At 38.4% G+C, this 17,397-nt stretch overlaps 4 protein-coding genes across 6 annotated transcripts in view; 2 read left to right on the top strand and 2 right to left on the bottom strand.

Annotated features, from left to right (window-relative positions):
- The window catches only part of wrnip1 (Werner helicase interacting protein 1), an 11,099-nt gene extending 10,036 nt beyond the window's left edge, over positions 1–1,063 (top strand). Inside the window, exons 6-7 of the mRNA XM_015383195.1 lie at positions 484–563; positions 651–1,063. Of these exons, the coding sequence (XP_015238681.1) occupies positions 484–563; positions 651–932 (362 nt within the window). The 3' untranslated portion in view covers positions 933–1,063. The remainder of the gene's footprint in view (positions 1–483; positions 564–650) is intronic.
- Positions 1,064–1,190: 127 nt separating this feature from the next.
- On the bottom strand, positions 1,191–4,494 carry LOC107090018 (proproteinase E-like). The gene is made up of 8 exons (XM_015383152.1): positions 4,455–4,494; positions 4,207–4,295; positions 3,843–3,925; positions 3,488–3,613; positions 2,251–2,387; positions 2,015–2,157; positions 1,783–1,935; positions 1,191–1,311 (listed from the first exon to the last, which is right to left on the bottom strand). The coding sequence occupies exons 1-8, from the start codon at positions 4,492–4,494 to the stop codon at positions 1,294–1,296; spliced, it is 789 nt and encodes a 262-aa protein (XP_015238638.1). The 3' UTR covers positions 1,191–1,293.
- Positions 4,495–5,542: 1,048 nt separating this feature from the next.
- dhx30 (DEAH-box helicase 30) lies at positions 5,543–13,329 on the top strand. 3 transcript variants are annotated; one of them, XM_015383147.1, is made up of 19 exons: positions 5,543–5,747; positions 5,955–6,091; positions 6,193–6,303; positions 6,444–6,698; positions 6,778–6,927; positions 7,008–7,160; positions 7,341–7,805; positions 8,110–8,490; positions 8,779–8,854; positions 8,932–9,036; positions 9,122–9,297; positions 9,407–9,613; positions 9,710–9,791; positions 11,154–11,347; positions 11,429–11,588; positions 11,691–11,848; positions 12,111–12,214; positions 12,304–12,443; positions 12,758–13,329. In XM_015383147.1, the coding sequence occupies exons 1-19, from the start codon at positions 5,576–5,578 to the stop codon at positions 13,009–13,011; spliced, it is 3,480 nt and encodes a 1,159-aa protein (XP_015238633.1). In that variant the 5' UTR covers positions 5,543–5,575; the 3' UTR covers positions 13,012–13,329. The 3 variants fall into 3 exon arrangements, 2 of the variants coding, with proteins under 2 accessions (XP_015238633.1, XP_015238632.1); XM_015383146.1 differs by having other exon boundaries at positions 11,429–11,848; XR_001481461.1 differs by lacking the exons at positions 12,304–12,443; positions 12,758–13,329 and having other exon boundaries at positions 11,429–11,613.
- Positions 13,330–13,371: 42 nt separating this feature from the next.
- The window catches only part of LOC107090021 (alanine aminotransferase 2-like), a 4,792-nt gene continuing 766 nt past the window's right edge, over positions 13,372–17,397 (bottom strand). The window contains exons 4-11 of the mRNA XM_015383155.1: positions 16,968–17,101; positions 16,639–16,882; positions 16,478–16,557; positions 16,277–16,413; positions 14,075–14,249; positions 13,835–13,990; positions 13,637–13,749; positions 13,372–13,499 (exon numbers count right to left, since the gene is read on the bottom strand). Of these exons, the coding sequence (XP_015238641.1) occupies positions 13,409–13,499; positions 13,637–13,749; positions 13,835–13,990; positions 14,075–14,249; positions 16,277–16,413; positions 16,478–16,557; positions 16,639–16,882; positions 16,968–17,101 (1,130 nt within the window). The 3' untranslated portion in view covers positions 13,372–13,408. The remainder of the gene's footprint in view (positions 13,500–13,636; positions 13,750–13,834; positions 13,991–14,074; positions 14,250–16,276; positions 16,414–16,477; positions 16,558–16,638; positions 16,883–16,967; positions 17,102–17,397) is intronic.

Here is a 17,397-nt window from a genome sequence, read left to right as displayed (position 1 = left end):
TAGAGAATTTACGGTATATATATATATATGTAAAGAGTTTGCATTTAATATTAAAAAATGTTTTAATTTTATAAAAATGTAAAAAATAAAATAAAATTTTTTTTCGTTTGTCAATATTATTTATTTCTCCTCTGGATATAGAGCATATTGTGGAAAAGTGAGTTTCACCTGGTTTAAATTAGTAAAAAAGTCTTTAAGGAACCTTTTGCTATCTGATTATTAATTGTTTAATTGGAAAACTTATTGGCAGATTAATCGTTTTGCAAAATAATCATTAGTTGCAGCATTATTATTATTACCATTTGTTTCATGTTTCAGTTTACTTAGTTCAGCCATTATAATGTGTCTCTTGTGTTTTAAGTCTGTGTTTCTGATTTTCACTTATATAAAGCATGTTGCTTTACCCTATATAACAACTGCTCAGTAAATAGAGTTGAATTAATAAATAGATTTTTTAACTTCTGCCTGCTTCTTATCTTCCAGGTTTGGCTGATCCTTCAGCCCTCACTCAGGCTGTTTCTGCCTTCCAGGCCTGCCACTTCATCGGGATGCCTGAATGTGAGGTAGGCACACCCAACTAATCAGACAGTTTTTTGTTTTTTTTTTACTTTCCACTATTTTTACCAAGGTGTTGTCATTTTCCATTTTAGGTAATCCTCGCTCAGTGTGTCATCTATCTCGCACGAGCACCCAAGTCTGTGGAGATCTACAAGGCCTATTCCAATGTGAAAGCCTGTCTGAGAAACCACAAAGGCCCCCTTCCTTCTGTTCCCTTGCACCTCCGCAACGCCCCCACCAGGCTAATGAAACAGCTAGGCTATGCTAAAGACTATAAATACAACCCAGCATTTAGCGGCCCTGTGGAACAGGAGTATCTGCCTGAGGAGCTGCGGGGAGTTAACTTTTTCACCTGGACACCTTCAGAACCTTGACTGATTATTTAATCTGCAGCTAAAAAACAAATCAAAAGCTGTTTGTAAATGTTCTCAGCAGCTGTAAACATGTTTTCTCAAACCTGCTTATTTACAAAAACATTAAACATTAAGAATATAAGCAAACTAAATCACAGTTTTTTGTTGTTTTTTTTGGGTTTTTTTTCACAAAGCATTCTAAATACATTTAAAAGTTTGGCCTTTGAGTTTTTTTTATAATTTCTCAGAATAAAAATGTGAATACTGTATTTTATTGGATAGAGGTATATTGTATAGATTTTCAATCACAAATACAATTAAATAATATTCAGAAGTTGGTCGATCTGTTTATTGCTTTGTGTTGCACAATTCTTGAGTTTCCTTAGTTTTGGGCCATAATCTGTAAGAAAATACAACATAATTACACACATTATCTATAAAAAATACTTCAAAATTTCTGTCACACTTAAATGTAACCCAGAGACCATTCATACACATACCATTCATGTGATTTGGCCGAATTAAAACTAATTAAAAGCAAGATTAAATCAAAGTTCCCTTCCAGCGATGTGAAAGGATTCTTTCCCATTTATCTCAAGCAGCAGATGGCAGACATTGCAATAAAGCTTTATCAGACAGTTATTAGGTTTTTAGGGACATTTAATTTGATTTGTCTGGGTTTTATAGCTTTTTCCCTTAATTTGTCTTGAAAACGCTGTATGTTTTACTTCATTTTGATTTTAATATTGAACAATTTGAAACATGTAAGTGTGATAAAAAACGAAAGTCAAAACATTACTCAGGGAAACAAATATTTTTTCATAACATGAGATTATAGAGTGGAATTTAGTTTAGGAATTGATTCCCTCACCTCGCTGATCCAGGGGATGAAAGAGGCAACCCGGGTAAAGACAGTGGGCTTTTTCGGGGTGTTACATCCACGACCATCAACAAAGCTTGTCACTCCTTCCACATACCATCTGTTGTTGTGGCCTTTACAGTTTAGAGGACCCCCAGAGTCTCCCTGCAAGATTCAAGCTGACATTATTCAAGCTCTAAGTAGTCTGTCAAAAAAAAAACTAAGTTCTCCGAATGTTTCTCACATGGCATGCAGATTTGCTTTCTCCTCCTGCACAGACCATTGTAGTCTTAGCAGAGCTACCCCACCAGTCGCTTTGGCTGCAGACACTGTGATCCACCACAGGAAGCAGCGCCTGCTGCAGCCTGGTCGCCCGGGGACCTCCAGCTTTATAGAAAAGGACATTGAGAAAAAGTTGTTCAACAAATACCTTATCAGAACCGTTTCATGTTTTGAATTCTTGTTAACGATGGATCTCACAGTAAAGACGACCCCAGCCTGTAATATAGCAGGGCTGGTTGTGGGTCAGGAAGGAGCCGTGCTCTGGCAGGCAGGCTGGCTGAACCTTGTCATTGAGATCAGCCTTCTTCTCCAGTTTGAGCAGAGCAATATCATTCCTACGGAGGGGAGCAATAACAATCATTAACTGGAGAATAGAGACTCTAAAACATGCCTTTAGCTGACTAAGCAGCAATTATACCGAAATTGTTAAAAAATATATATATATAAACATTTTGCATTTAAGATTAAAAAAAAAAAACTCTTGTTTGTCTATCAATATTCTCTATGCAGCCTCCTCAAGTGGAAAAGTCTTAGTTTCACCTGGTTTGATTTCATGAAAAGTTAATCGATTAATCAAAGGAATAATCAACAGGTTTAACGATTTGCAAAATAATCGTTATTTGCAGCCCTATTGAGGATACCTTTACATCTTGTGTGTGAGTGGCAACATAATACTGCATGCATGGAGCAGAAACAGCTGGTGCTGTTAGTGTGAGGAAATAATATTGTGCAGAAATATTGAAGCAACACCTTGAGACATCAGAACCTTAAAAAACTTGGACACAAACCAGTGTCCCATATGGAAAGTTCCTTAACCATACAACAAAATGGCCAAAGTTTGTATTTTGACATAACACAGCTCTGTCCAGTGGAACTGGCCAACATTCAACCAAACTATTGAAAAGCTTGTGTAGTTAGACCAAAGTCACTAACGATATATATATATAAAAACTCCTGAATTTGAAGAATGTTTGAACACAGATACTGGTTATTTGTCAAGCATTTAGCAAAACACTAAATATATTTGTGTTATACCACATGTCTTAAAATAAGAGTGGTTTAGTGATTTTTAATGTTGAATAGGGAATATATATATCCAATATATATAATATATATCCAAATATATATATACTGATATACAAAATATTGGATATCAGCTGTGAATAGTTGTCTTTCTATTGTAGTTTCTAAAGATACAGGCGGTACTATAAGGAGCAACAGTTTTCAGCGAATATTTTTCAGTTCAGTTAATAATCTCAACATCCACTATGCTTCGAAATTATTTGAGTGTCCCTGCCAGACTGCTGTACATGCTCTGTGATGATCCCTGCGCAATATTGATAAACAACTGAAAAACATAATTTTTTTTTCAATCACTTCATTAAGGTTCTTGGATAAAATAATAAGTGTCCCTCCCAAATGCATTTTAACATACCCACAGGAGACACAGTTATCGTTCCATTTGGGATGGATGAACATTTTTGCCACCATGATGGACTGTTCAGGTCCCTCTTCTTTGTCCATATCATGTTCTGCAAGAACCACCCTGTACGTGTGGAATCTGGATGGAAAGCAAAACCTAGTTTATTCCTTAAAAAATATAAATAGAGAAATACCAACGGATTTTTTTCGGGATCTACTTAAAAATAATAATTATTTTGCAGCAGATTTTTAGACACTTATTAATATAGATTATTATTAAAGCTATGACATTTTCAGTATTTCTTTCAGAATTAGACAGCATTTTTTTTGTGGCCAACAAGTTATTGCAAATGCTACAATAAACTCACGTTATGCAGTGTGCAGCTGTCAAGACCCAGTCTGGAGCAACAAGGGTTCCTCCGCAGGTGGGGTAAAAAGACTCCAATGAAACCTAATGGGTTAAAAAAATAAATAAATAAATTATCTAAATGTGTTACAAATGTTTTTTATTGAGATTTTGATGCTCCTAGTTATATTTCAGAGGTGCAAAAGAACATTTTGACTTTCCATGAAACCACTATAACTCTAATAAAACCTTAAAATGCCTGAACAGAGTATGGTTCTCTAATTGGGAACTAAAATTATGTTTAATTGATTAAATAAAGTAGCAATATGCCTTTGTACATAGGTTTTGAGTATGACACTTTTTTTTTTTTATTTGCAATTACTAACCTGCCATGACCAGCTGTAGGGATGAGCCTCTTCTCCATTTACCACTCGACTGCTGCTGGACTGAAAACCGGGCACACCGCAGCTAGATACTTATACAAAGCAAGAGAAAAAATTAGACAAAGATGTGTAAAACTGTAGCCAAGAGGAGATTAAATCACATTTTGTTTGATTCAAGGCTAAGTGCCAGTTTTTTTCTTATTTTGCAGGTTTTTGGAAACAGAATTGTTACATCTTAACTTTAAACTTACCAGATGTGACAACCAGCAAGAAAACAAGTCCCTTAATCATCTTTTTCTTTTTTCTTAGGAAAGAAATGTGACTTATCAAGCGGCACTATTTATGGGAATGAGTCCAGACAAAAGCAGATAAAACCTGGGAATTTTCCCAGCATTCTGCAGGTGACGTTGCTGTCAAATTGTAAACACTATATGCAGCTCAACATACATAGTTTTTTCATAGTAAATATCACCAGTTCTGGAGTTTTCTTTAACCTTACAGTTGCCACAGTGTGACTATAGTGGCTAATATTTCCAACGTTTGCCAGGTCCTGTATTAAAATATATAAAACAATCCACTACATTTAATGTTAAAGCTACCCTTCAGAAACACAAATTGATATATTTAATGCTTTTTTTTATTTGCAACAATTTCTAGGTCATCTTCAGTAATTGAACAAGCCGTTTATGTATACAGATGCAAAACAGGCAACAATTCTATATTGTTTTAAGCTACAAATAGTTCAATTAAGCGGATGATTTCATGTTTACTGATTGTGCAGTTGTGCAGGAATTTTTCAAGACACACAAGACAACATAAGATACAAAACAATTAAAGAACAAACAACTGCTAAAACACTATCAAAGATAATGTATTTTTTGTATTCATGATGTGCTATGTTAAAGACTCATAATGGCAAAAAATTTACACAAATAAAAAATATATAGAACGAGATTTAAAGGCATTAGAAAATGAATGTAATTTGAAAATGAAACTGAAGTTGAACTTATAATGAAATACTTGAAATTGAACTCTATTAAGGTGGGGTTTGTTGTTGGCTTTTGCTGTCTTGTTTGTTTTTGCAATCAGGGTGATGATTTTTTACACATCACACTATGAGTTTGTCAGTGGGAAAAAAAATTTTTTGATTAATTATTTCCAAGTATTTATGAGGCACTTTATCGAAAATGAAAGTTCACAGATTATGAAGATTCACAAATTAGTAAAAAAAAAAAAAAAAACTGATGCAGACAAACATAAACACGTTTCCCTCGTTTGCCGGAAACAATGTGTTTTTCAGCCAGACGAGGGCGCTCGACACAGTCTTTCGTCTTGCGTCACCCGCAAAAACAGAAGAAGAAGTGTTTTAAAGATGGCGCTACCCGGTGTTTTACTCGTGAGACTGAACGGGCTTTGCAAACTGTCCCAGTTTGTTCATGCTGGGAGAAAAACAGCATTTAACTGTGGCGGAGAAATGCGATGGTATGGAACAAAGGCACAGAAGTTTCTCGAGCACAGTGCTCCCTGTTTCCACAGTAAACGAGGTGAGTTAAAATGCTGGCCAGCTCCTGTTAGCTAACAGTTGACAGCTGCAGTATTGCAGAACCTCAAGGACACTCAACTTTAAAAACGTGGTTAAAAAAAAAAAAAAAAAAACTTGTTTAAATGGTGAGGATAATTTGTTTGAAAGTGCTTATTTGTGTAGAGTTGCCAACTTTTCACCGTTTCTTCAAATTGGTTTTAATTATTAGGTAAAGGTAATTCAAACCTCCAGAAAGAGTTTCCAGACCCCAAAAGCCTCCTAAACAACACTATATCCCGGTCGTTAGGAGTGAATGACCTTTCTCAGCTCATCCAGTACAGCTGTACAGAACATGATGGTCTCAAGGTCAGCTTATCCCTCCAGAACATCCACTGCACCCATCTGTGCCTCTTAATGTATATGTTTGTTGATTGAAATGATTTTATTTTGTAATTGGGTCCCTACAGAAAGCCACTGTGACAATTCAGTGGCCCAGCAAGATTACAGCAGAGGGTTATGCATCCAGGAAGATTGATGCAGAGCGGTTTGCTGCTGCTGCAGCCTGTCTCAGACTTAGGGTAAGCTGTGCTACAGAATCACTGCCTTGCTCCAGTATTTATACATCATTGTAAAGGACATTGAGATGTTTTGGGTTATTTATTTATTTTTTATCCCAGTTTGAAATTATTGTGGTTTGGGTTTTAATTTTTGTCCTAAGGAATTGGGTGTGATCGGTCCGAACAATCAGCTCCCTAAAAGGAGAGCAGGTCGGGTGAGAGGAGGACTACATTCCCATCTCTATGACAATGAAGAGAACCACCGGACAACTAATGTTTCCGTCCCCAGAGGAGAGGAATTTTCCTCTCCTATGGAGGATGCTTCTGTTGTGTCTGAAGCCCTTTCTCTCTTTCCACAACCTAAATCTCTTCTGACCAGGGTGATCCAGGTGGCCACTTCAGCCAACAGAATCAGAGTATGTAGATTTCTTTATTTTTTATGTTGACAGCTTATCACTTGTTTTATATCAATACCTGGATTAATTGTATCTGCAGGAGTTGATGCATTTCAGAACAGCAGGAGGGAAACTTAAAAAATGTGAGCTGACTCTGCTTTGGCCGGAGGAGATGAAGTTCAGAGCGACGGCGAGCAGCCGAGTCATGGCAGAGAGAGGAGCTGCAGCGCTTGCCTGCATGAAGCTGAAGGTTATGAGGAGAACTAGTGAAACTAAAGTGTATACCTGCAAGTCAGAACTGTGTTAAAATATTTATGATTTTTGGTGCAGGAGCTTGAGCTTTTGGATAAAGACAATAACCCCCTCACTCATGCAAAGTACCACCGAGACAAAGTAAAGGAGGCTGGAGAGAGAGAGAGGCGTCCATTCCTTCTGGAGATTCCACAATATCTGGAGCAACACATCAGGGATTATCTAACACAGGTCAGTCCTCTTTCCATATGCCTGCTTGTTTGGTTTTATGCCTTTTTAATGCTAATCGGGAGAGGATGTTTGCTATTTGAAGGTTTTCATGCCCATCTTATCAAAATAAAAAATTAAACTTCCCTATATGTGAGATTAAACTTTTTTAATTGGTTATTTATTATTAATATTTCCTCACAGTACCCAGTTGCCACAGAAATACAGAAGCTATGGGAGGAAGACGAGGCGAGAGGACAACAGACAATGAATGAGGAGGAAGGAGAAGAGGTCTTCATAGCGGACGCCATCACTGGCAAGCCTTACAAGCCCCTGTCAGAGCATCAGGCTCGGTGGCTCAGCTGCCACCTGCAGGAGGAATGGGAAAAGGCAAACCCTGGACTGAGTGTGGAGCTGCCTGTCGACGCCCACCAGCAGCGCGTGGTCTCGGCCGTGCGCTCCTCCAGGGTGGTTGTGATCGCCGGCGAGACTGGGTGTGGCAAGACCACACGGATCCCACGCTTTCTGCTGGAAGAACAAGTGAGAAGGGGGGAGGGAGCAGAGTGCAACGTCCTGGTGACTCAGCCTCGTCGGATCAGTGCCGTGTCGGTAGCTCATCGCGTGGCTCATGAGATGGGTCCACATCTTAAACACCACATTGGATATCAGGTACTGTCACAACTTTAAGCCATTCAGAGGAAAAAATATTCCTCATATGAAGTATCTTTTTTTCTTTTTTTTTTTTTTTCCTTTTAAAATTAGAATTTTGAAAACTACTCTTGGTATAATCAGTTTTCTCTTCATGCTTATCCTTCATAATTGTGCTTTTTATGCTAAATATATATATATAAAAAAATTGTTTTTGAGTTGATAAAATACAAGTAAAGTTGACAGATGAAAATTAAATTCAGTGGAGAAAAAAAAATCAGAATGAAATGTTATAATGTTAATGCAAGAACTGCTCCTTTCATAGGTGAGACTTGAGAGCCGACCTCCTGAAAACAGCGGAGGGTCTATGCTCTTCCTCACAGTGGGTGTGCTGCTGAAGAAGCTGCAGTCAAACCCCTCCCTGAAAGGAATCAGTCATGTTGTTGTGGACGAGGTCCACGAGAGGGATGTGAACACGGACCTGTTGCTGGCATTGCTGCGCTCCAGCTTAAAAGAGAACCCTGACCTCCGGGTTGTTCTTATGAGCGCCACCGGGGACAACCAGAGGCTGGCAGAGTACTTTGGAGGCTGCCCTGTCATAAAGGTGCCAGGGTTCATGCACCCAGTGAAGGACAGATACCTTGAGGATGTGATGAGGGAGATGGGACGCTCTGCTCAAATCCAGAGACGGGTGAATGCAAATGAGGTGAAACTTCAAACTTTTTAGATCTATTAGCCTTTCAACTAAATATTAACTATTCTATTTATTTGCGTAAGTGCATTTATTTAGCACAATTCTTGCTGTATTTTTTGCGTTAGCTAACACTAAAATCTACTTTGTGGGAGCAGTCCCAGATTAATGTGTAGAACTAAACCTGAGCGCTATACAATATCAGTCTTGTTGGTTTATATGTACCCTACTCGCAGTGTTTTCGCTTTTTTCTTCCATTTAATTTCTTGTTTCTTTATTATGTTTGGCATCTTCTTTGAGGAGGGGTTGGAAGAGGCCTCCCCAGATCTTGACTTAGTAGCTGACGTCATTGAGCACATCGACAGACATGGAGAGCCAGGTAACTAATGTTCCCTAATGTAATAATTCTTGCTTTATCCAGTTATATTTCTAATATTGTTTCTATTAATGCTGCAGGTGCGGTTTTGTGTTTCCTACCTGGTTGGCAGGACATCAAAGGAGTTCAACAAAAACTGGAGGAAAAAACACGTTTTTCATCAGGCAATCACATGATTGTGCCATGTAAGAATAAATAGTTTTTAGACATTATTTGTTTTACCTTCAACTTTATGACATTTTTCTCATTTCCTCTCTGGTCTTTTTCTAGTGCACTCAAGCTTATCAGTAGCTGACCAGCAACTAGTTTTCCAGAAGCCCAAAGCTGGTCAAAGGAAGATCGTGCTTACCACTAACATAGCCGAGACCTCCATTACAATAGATGATATAGTTCATGTGGTGGATACAGGAACTCACAAGGAGCAGAATTATGACCAGCGGACAAAGGTGTTTGATTTTACCTCTTTCATGTTAGAATCTGAGAGATGACAAACTTATTTTTCTCTGTAGAACAAATCCATGTTGGTTTTCTGCTTTTATTTTTCTCATATCCCAGGTTTCCTGTCTGGACACAGTGTGGATATCTCATTCTAATGTAACTCAAAGAAAAGGAAGAGCAGGACGTTGCCAACCGGGGCAGTCGTATCACCTGTTCCCAAGGAAACAGCTGGAAAGCATGACACTCTTTCCTGTTCCTGAAATCCTGCGTACACCTCTGGAAAGTTTAGTATTGCAGGCTAAAATCCACAGTCCGAACTGCAAGGTACTTTTATTTATTTATTTTTCTGCATACTTTTTTTATTCATTTTTTTTTTTTTATGGTTTTCTGTGATTTAAAAATAAAAATGTGTTTAAACAGGCTGTAGACTTCCTGTCTCAAGTCTTGGACAGTCCAGAGCCACAAGCTGTAAGAGATGCAGTCAAGAACCTCCAGGATATCGGTGAGGGACCTTGGATCCACATCAATTGTTAAGTTCAAATTCAGTGGCTGCTTCCTCCGAAGGCCAAATTATTCGGTCAAAGTCATAGCGCGGAGCCGAGGCCTGTTCGGATTGTAAGACTCCTTGTTATAAATGCAGCCTCGCTAAAATGCCCCCACCCCCCTTCAGTGTCAATTACATTGTATCAGTCCATTTGCTGCACATGTTCAGAAAATTCAGACAGCAGCAAACTATTTGAAAACAAACAGTTCAAAGAGCAGTGGCGCATTGTTGCTATATTGAGCGACTTTTCAGACCCCTCTAGCACTCTTATTTTTTTTAAAAGCGCCTAGTGCCAAATCTAGCAGCTTGTTTTCTGCTACTAGAGACTTTGGCGACATGATTCATGTAGCTATTATTTCATACAAATGGAAAACAGATAAGCAGATCATGTCTACAGTGAAAAGGACCTTTTATTTAATTTGGCTGTCGCCTTTTTGGAAACACGGGAAGGAGCAATTAGCTAAGTGAGCTTGGTGCTTGGAAAAAATAGTTTATTTGTTTTATTCCTTTTGAGACAGCATGAAAAGTCAGCTGAGTACAAAACAAGAGAGGAAAACAAGAAAAGGGTCAAGAAGAAAGGGACAAAACGTAGAACAAATTTATGTCTATTTTATTAAAATTTCTGTATCTGTATAATGGGTCTGTTTTTATGCTTTGTCTTAATTCAGAGCGCCACTGATGGTCTATGCCTAGGGCCTTAAATTGGGGGCTATACAGTGGCAGCATTTCAAAGTGGCCCTTTCCATTCAAATGGCAGCCCACTTCCCTCCAACTCCCATCGAAATTCCCTCCAACTTCCAGCCACTGGAGAGATTATTTTTTTACTCTGATTCCACCCTTTCACTGAATTACAGGGTCTGACCATGAGGTTACGCTTCTCTTTAGATCTAAATGTCCACAAATCATGACGGAAAGAATATTCTAATACAAATATTGATGTTTAAAAAGGACTTGTAGGGAACAAGCCAAGGGCCCATCAAGGAAAGTGGGGAAATTTTTAATGGCTACTACTGTAGATATGATATTGGTGACGACTTTACAACAGTAGTGAAAAGTTTGGTATCCATTCTTTTCCTTCTTTGCGTGTCCACTGCCACGGTTTCTAGGCGACAGAGCGAACGAGCGGTGGAAGCTGGAGAAGGCTGGACCTGTTTGAATCCATAGCCAAAAACAGTCCAAGTAGCCCGGGTCCTTGGAGGATGCAGCCTCTGAAATCGAACACACCCCATATCTGATGTGAAGCCTCCATTTCAATAATTTAGAATCCTCTTTGTTGCATGTCTTATATATATATATATATATATCATCTTGGTTTGTCAGGAGTCCTAGACCGGACAGAAACCCTGACTCCTTTAGGAGAGCGTGTGGCCTGTATGTCATGTGACCCACGACTCGGCAAAGTCCTGGTTCTGAGTGCCCTGTTTAGATGTGTTCTGCCTATGTTGTCGGTTGCTGCATGTCTAACCAGAGACCCATTCCACAACAGCCTTCAAAACAGAGCACTTGTAAATAAGGTAAGGTCTATGGGTTTATAGAAATGCTACATGAAGACTTAGTTCAACATTTGAATTGCAAAACATTTTTTATTTGTCTAGGTCAAAGATGACCTGTGCAGCTCCAGCTATAGTGACTATCTCGTGTTCAGCCGAGCGGTTCTGGGCTGGAGAAAAGTCCAACTCGAGGGAGACAGAGAAGACAGAGATGAATATTTGCAGAAATACGTTTTGTCTAAAGGCTCTCTCCGATTTATCAATGGTTTGTCTGATTCACACTTATTGAGGTTGGTGTTCTTCTGCATTTTTGAATGGAGTGTCCTTTTGCTAACACAGTTCCCTGTCTTGATTTATTCCATGGTAGGTCTTATCTCCCAGTTCAGCGACAACCTGCAGGAAGCAGAGTTGGTTTCTCGTGCTAGTGAGTGCCAGCGTCATACATCGCTCTACAATGAGCACAGCGGCCAGGATGAGCTGCTTAAGGCGGTACTGCTGGCTGGATTGTACCCCAACCTTATCCAGGTACACAACTTTTCAGTTATGTATTTATGTTTGAAACTTTATAACATCACATTGAGTGGTCAGTGTGGTTCAAAAAGTAACTTTTACATTTTGTTTTTTTAACTTTTACATTGTGCTAGTGCAAATATTTCTTAAAGGTATTATAAGGATGTCTGACCTCTGATCTTAATGAGCATTATTAGTTTTTACCTAAACAAGATGAATATTATATGTTGGCCTAACCTTGTTTTACATGCTTTATTTGTTTTGGGTTTCTTTAAAGGTAAAGAAAGGTGTTATTACCAAAGGGGGGCGCTTTCGCCCCAATAATCTGGCTCTCCGCACAGTCAGTGGTCCGGTGCTGCTTCATCGCTCTTCAGTGAACAGGTTCGATCACGATCAGACCTTTCTCTGACAGCATGACACTGACTTGGATAATGCGTTATGTTCACTTTCTGTCTTGCCCACTGTTGCAGAGGAAAAGAGGATCTCCCCAGTCGTTGGCTGACCTTTTACAGTGCGGTCAAGTCTAACGGGAATGTTTTCATCAGGGACTCGTCTGTGGTTCACCCCCTTGCCCTGCTGCTGCTCACAGACTGTGACATTTCAGAGACAGGTACTCAGTTTGCAGAGATGGCAGCATTTGTAGCTGGCTGTCTGCAGAACATTTTCTGGAAAGCATTTTGATACATGAATGTAGGTTTTAAGGAAATTAATGTTTGATACTTTATTTTCCAAAGTTACTTTGAATGCATGTTTGTTTCCTCAGGATGTAAGGTCTGCCTTCTTTTAACAATATGAAACCTTTCTGTCGCAGTCTATGTTAAGAAGACTAATTATAGTTTATGGATTTATGGCTGCCAGGATTGTCAATCATAAATATAAAAAATGTTTGAGGTGCTTTTTCTTCCCGTTTTCCTGCCGTTTCAGTTAATAACAACAAGGTGGAAGTATCTTTTCCTGGCCGCTCTCTGGTTCGCTGCCAAGTGCCAATTGAGACATGGGAGCTGCTCTGGGAGCTACGTACTTCCATTCAGGCTATGCTGCACCGAAACTTCAACAATCCCAGCAACGCTATCATTTCTCAAGACGGACGCCTCATATCTTTACTTGTAGAGCTGCTCAACAACACCGAGTCGAATCCGTTTGTTGAGATTTCCTACACAGAAAGTGAGGTAGATTAAATAAATGATTTTCTGCATCTGAACTTTGACATATTCACATATTGAAGCATGTTTTTAAAAGCACTTTAAGATGATATTCCGAACAGGTTGAGAATGTTCTCGATTTGAAATCTTCAGTGGAGTTATGAAGCTGCTTCTTATTTATAAATGAACTCAATCATTAGATTATGTTTGAAAAATCCAGCCTATGGGTTTTTGAACTTTGTTTTTTTCTAAATGTTTCATTGCTTTCTGAAAAGCAGAGATTGGTTTTACTCTAATGAGTAAAGACAGAGGTCATTAAAATAATTGTAAGTACTATGTTTATTAAAAACATGGCCATGAGTCTTTTTCCCTTTTTTTTTTTTTTTTTATTTAAATGGTATGCAATACTTAAAGAGAGCTTTCCTGTTGATTTTTATGAAAACTCGTTCATAAACCTTTTGTGAAAAGTACTCAGACGTCTCAGTATTTCTTCCATGATTTCTGAAGGGGTCATTATGCAAAATCTGCAAAGACAAAGGAAAGTGAGTAGTTTTGTTGTGTGAAGCAACTGGAAAATCCATATATTCTTTCAAGATGTAATAAAAAAAATAATAATAATTTGGTCAAAACTGAAACACTGTATACTTATAGTTTGTCTCACCTGATGTGATAGGTTCCCTCCTGTTGTCCATATTCACTACCAGGACTTGATAACACTCCTGCCTCCTCCAGCAGTCTCATACAGTAAAATGTGTCTGGTTTCATTCCAAGCTCCTAAAAGACCCAAATATAAATCCACACATGATTCTCGTATTACATTATAAATTGTATTAAACTTAATTTTATTTTATTTTCAAACCTTTGCCGTCTCAATGGCTTTGGGTGGAAGAAACACTCGTGGGAAAGCAAACGCTCCTCCTTCCACTGGTTGGCAGCTGAAACCTGGCAAGCTGTTTATGACTTCTTCTACCCTCCTCACATTTTCAGCAACTGAGGTCCTGATGTGCTGTGTCTCCTACTCAATGAAGAATATACCAACAGCTTTAATTTTGCATTCTGTAAATGCCTTCCTGTGGATTAAAAACAAAAAATGGTCTACCTTCATATAAAGGGGATATGAGGGGTCTCCTGGTTGTGGAGGATTTGTCATCACATCCAGAGCAAACTGTCCCAACACTGGTGCACAGGAGTCAGCAGAGAACAGACTGTAGATGTGTTTCATCACAGCGGGGTCGAGGTTAACGAGCTCAACGTACCCAGCACGTAGACCGCACCTAAACTCGAGAAAGGCTCTGAAGTGTCAAATGTCTTTACAAAAAAAAAAAAATATCCGATTGTACTGAAATACATGCAGTGGTTTTCTTTTTAGTATCCATAAGAACTACAGAAGAATTTACTTCTTGGTGTGGGCAGATATATGGGGTAAGGAGTGTGGTTTATGCATTGCTTATCTTAAATTTCCAGTCTCAGTTTTTCTCCTTGTAGAAATTTCTACCAGCATGAATTAATATTTTATGAGCTCCTTATCGATGAAAAGCTAAGGCTGCTAACAGATGGAGGTCTAAAAGTGGTCAATAGAAAGGAAACTGATAAACCTTTAGTGTGTTCAAAAGGAAATGTGGATATGTCATCACTGATATTAAAGGCTTCTTAAAGCATCTCAGATTCAATAACTTATTTTCCTCAGTTGTTTTTTTTTTTAACCAAGGAGGTTCCTTAAAATCAATTGAATGGCGATAAACCAGATTGTGGCTTCTTTTTTTTATAATGTTCTATTTTTGGGTAACACCTCTATATGGTTAACATGGTTCAAGCTTAACGACCATGTAACAAATACGCAAACACTTGTGGGTATACTATTACTTCAGCCACCAATATGTTTGGCTCCTGGCTTTTTTAAACAAATGAAAAATGTCCTCTTTGATAACTAAACCTTAAAGAATCATCTTGCTCCTAAGATGAGGTGAATGAATCTACAAACTTCTTTTATATATTTTACCCTCCTGCTTCCATTCATACCTGCAGACAAACCATTTTATACTCGGTGACCCTGATGATGTGTCTGTTAATATTTTTGGGTGTGACTTTTTTTGTGCGTTAAGGGAGAGAAAATTCGTAAAGTACTGTTTTATTTAATAAAACTGCATAAAGTTTTTAATATTTCTGATGCGTTTGGGTCAGATGATAACCAAAAATCAAACCCCAATAAGTTGACAATAACGGACTTCTGGCTAACAAACTTTTTGGAAAGTAACAGTAGGCTATCAGAAAAAAAAAATCTTTAAAGTGTGCACCTAGTACGTACAAATTGTGGTATGGATATGATGCAACAAAAACTGCAAAGATCAGAATATTTGAAGGAGGGAACCAGAACTCCTTGGTGTCTCTAGCTGTGGATATGAAAACTTTCCACTACGGTACTTTAAATGCAACTCATTCTTGGCTGCAAGTCAGGAAAGTTGGTGGTTTGCAAATTACTGATTTACACCATACTGTTCTTATTCAATAGAATTCACAATACTCTGCAGGGGCATAAATAATGTTTTACCTGAACATTAGTTCATATATAACTTGTTTTCATTCAACTGATTTACTACCCGTTATGTTTAAGTCAATACTATAACTAATTGACAGAACTGTATTTTATTCAAATTGTTCAGGTTTTGAAGTGTGAAAGGTCAACAACGGATAACAGGAAAGTGAGTTCTGATTCAAGTACGGATACTTTCCTCGTTTGGGGGAGATTTAGAAGGGTAGAGTGAGAAACTGTAATTAAAGCTTGCATCCAGCAGAGTGAACGTTTTTTTTTTTTTTTTCTACATGATCACCTGATGGTTAGTGGTGTAAATCACCACTTTCATCACAGTAAGATGCTACAGTGTTTGGTTTGGATGTTTGGAGATATAAGGTTCCATTCAAATCTGTGATTGAATTAATGGGATATTATCTGATGATCTAACTGCCATTTGGATCAAAATTGCATCTTTTAATTATAAAAGAAATTATACATGTTATCATTATTATCATCATATATCACCTATGTACCGGTAGTATAGTCTTGGTAGTTTCAAAACAAAGCTGTTTAATGACGATGTGGATCAGTTTTTTATTTTGCATTGATGTAACTGAATCATTGATAATTTCAATATGTATTGATGTGAATCGATGTATTGTGACATCCCTACTTTTAGTACTTATATATTCTAACTCTGTTATTTATCTTAAGCTGTACATTGTTTGATTAAAAAACACGTGCCTTGTGGGAAGGAATACATGCGATATGACACGATTGAATACTTACTCTCCCATGAGGCCTTTAGAGGTTGTGTGGAAGGATGCCAGCTCCACTGTGTCTGACAGAGGAGACCCCATCTCAGCCAGAGCTCTTTTATAAGAGACAAACTCAGTTTCCTCCCCGAAAACACAATCCTGATACACCTGAGGAGGAAGAACCGGCTTTACATTTTAAAGAATAAAATAGTAAAAGTCTGGATTCACTGACCTCATCGGCTAGAAGAAAAAGCCTCTTCTCTGCAGCAAACCGGATCACCTCTTGCATTGATTTTCTGCTCTGAACATAGCCTGCAGTGATGAAAAGGTTATGTCTGATTAAAATACAATGAAATCCTATAAATGTTCTGTATTCTGCCTGGATGTTGCTACCTGCTGGGTTTCCAGGGTTGATGACATACAGACCAACAGGGTTGCATACTTCCTTAGCAGAGCCCCAAGCTCGCTGTAGCTCCTCCACATCCAGCGCCCAGCCTTGTTCCTCTCTTAGATAGTAAGGCACTACCTCAGCTCCCAGTGCCATTAGGGATAAAATAGTGGTGGAGTGGCACGGCACTGGAGTCAGCACTCCTGTTCTGGGTGAGGCCTCAGAATTCACCAAGACCTTTAAAATGTTCTGAAGGGCCCAATTAATGAGAAATGTATCTAACCAGGTAACCAACAGGAGGAGGCAGCTGTATGAATTGTGATAGTCTGTGTACCGTTAGTGCCCACTGTGAGCCGGAGCTGATGTAGATGTTTTCAGGGTGACTTGGAACTCCACCATCCCGTCTGGTGATATATTCAGAGACTCTCTCAACTATTTCTGGTACTCCTGCTGTAGCACAGTATGAACCTGGAGACAGAACTAAAACTCTTTAAAAGCAAAACAAAACAAAACAATTCTCAACTGAATAAATAGTTACCTTGGATGTGTTACGATTTAGTTCTTTGAGAAGCAGAACAATGAGATACAGATCTTTTGTCCTGACCACCAATAGACAGTTTAATGCCTCTTGAAAGACCGAATGTTTTATTATATTACTGTGTTTTTTTGTTTTTTCTATCTAAGTGTGTGTTTTTTTTATCCTATTTTATGTTTTTATCTTTGCAATCGGACAGGTGAATTTCCTCTATCGGGGATTAATAAAG

The sequence above is a fragment of the Cyprinodon variegatus genome, unplaced genomic scaffold (assembly GCF_000732505.1).
Source record: "Cyprinodon variegatus isolate N-32 unplaced genomic scaffold, C_variegatus-1.0 Scaffold277, whole genome shotgun sequence".
NCBI lineage: Eukaryota > Metazoa > Chordata > Actinopteri > Cyprinodontiformes > Cyprinodontidae > Cyprinodon > Cyprinodon variegatus.
Note: the sequence above shows the minus strand (reverse complement) of the source record. Positions and strands in the feature narration are given on the sequence as shown.

Coding starts and splice junctions, on each gene's coding strand:
- LOC107090018 (XM_015383152.1), bottom strand. CDS start 4,494: ATGATTAAGGGACTTGTTTTCTTGCTGGTTGTCACATCTG. Junction 2,388..3,487: donor GATAACTGTGTCTCCTGTGG/GTATGTTAAAAT, acceptor TCCCCTCCGTAG/GAATGATATTGCTCTGCTCA. Junction 2,158..2,250: donor AGGCTGGGGTCGTCTTTACT/GTGAGATCCATC, acceptor TTTTCTATAAAG/CTGGAGGTCCCCGGGCGACC.
- dhx30 (XM_015383146.1), top strand. CDS start 5,576: ATGGCGCTACCCGGTGTTTTACTCGTGAGACTGAACGGGCTTTGCAAA. Junction 6,699..6,777: donor CTTCAGCCAACAGAATCAGA/GTATGTAGATTT, acceptor TTGTATCTGCAG/GAGTTGATGCATTTCAGAAC. Junction 9,614..9,709: donor TCCACAGTCCGAACTGCAAG/GTACTTTTATTT, acceptor GTGTTTAAACAG/GCTGTAGACTTCCTGTCTCA.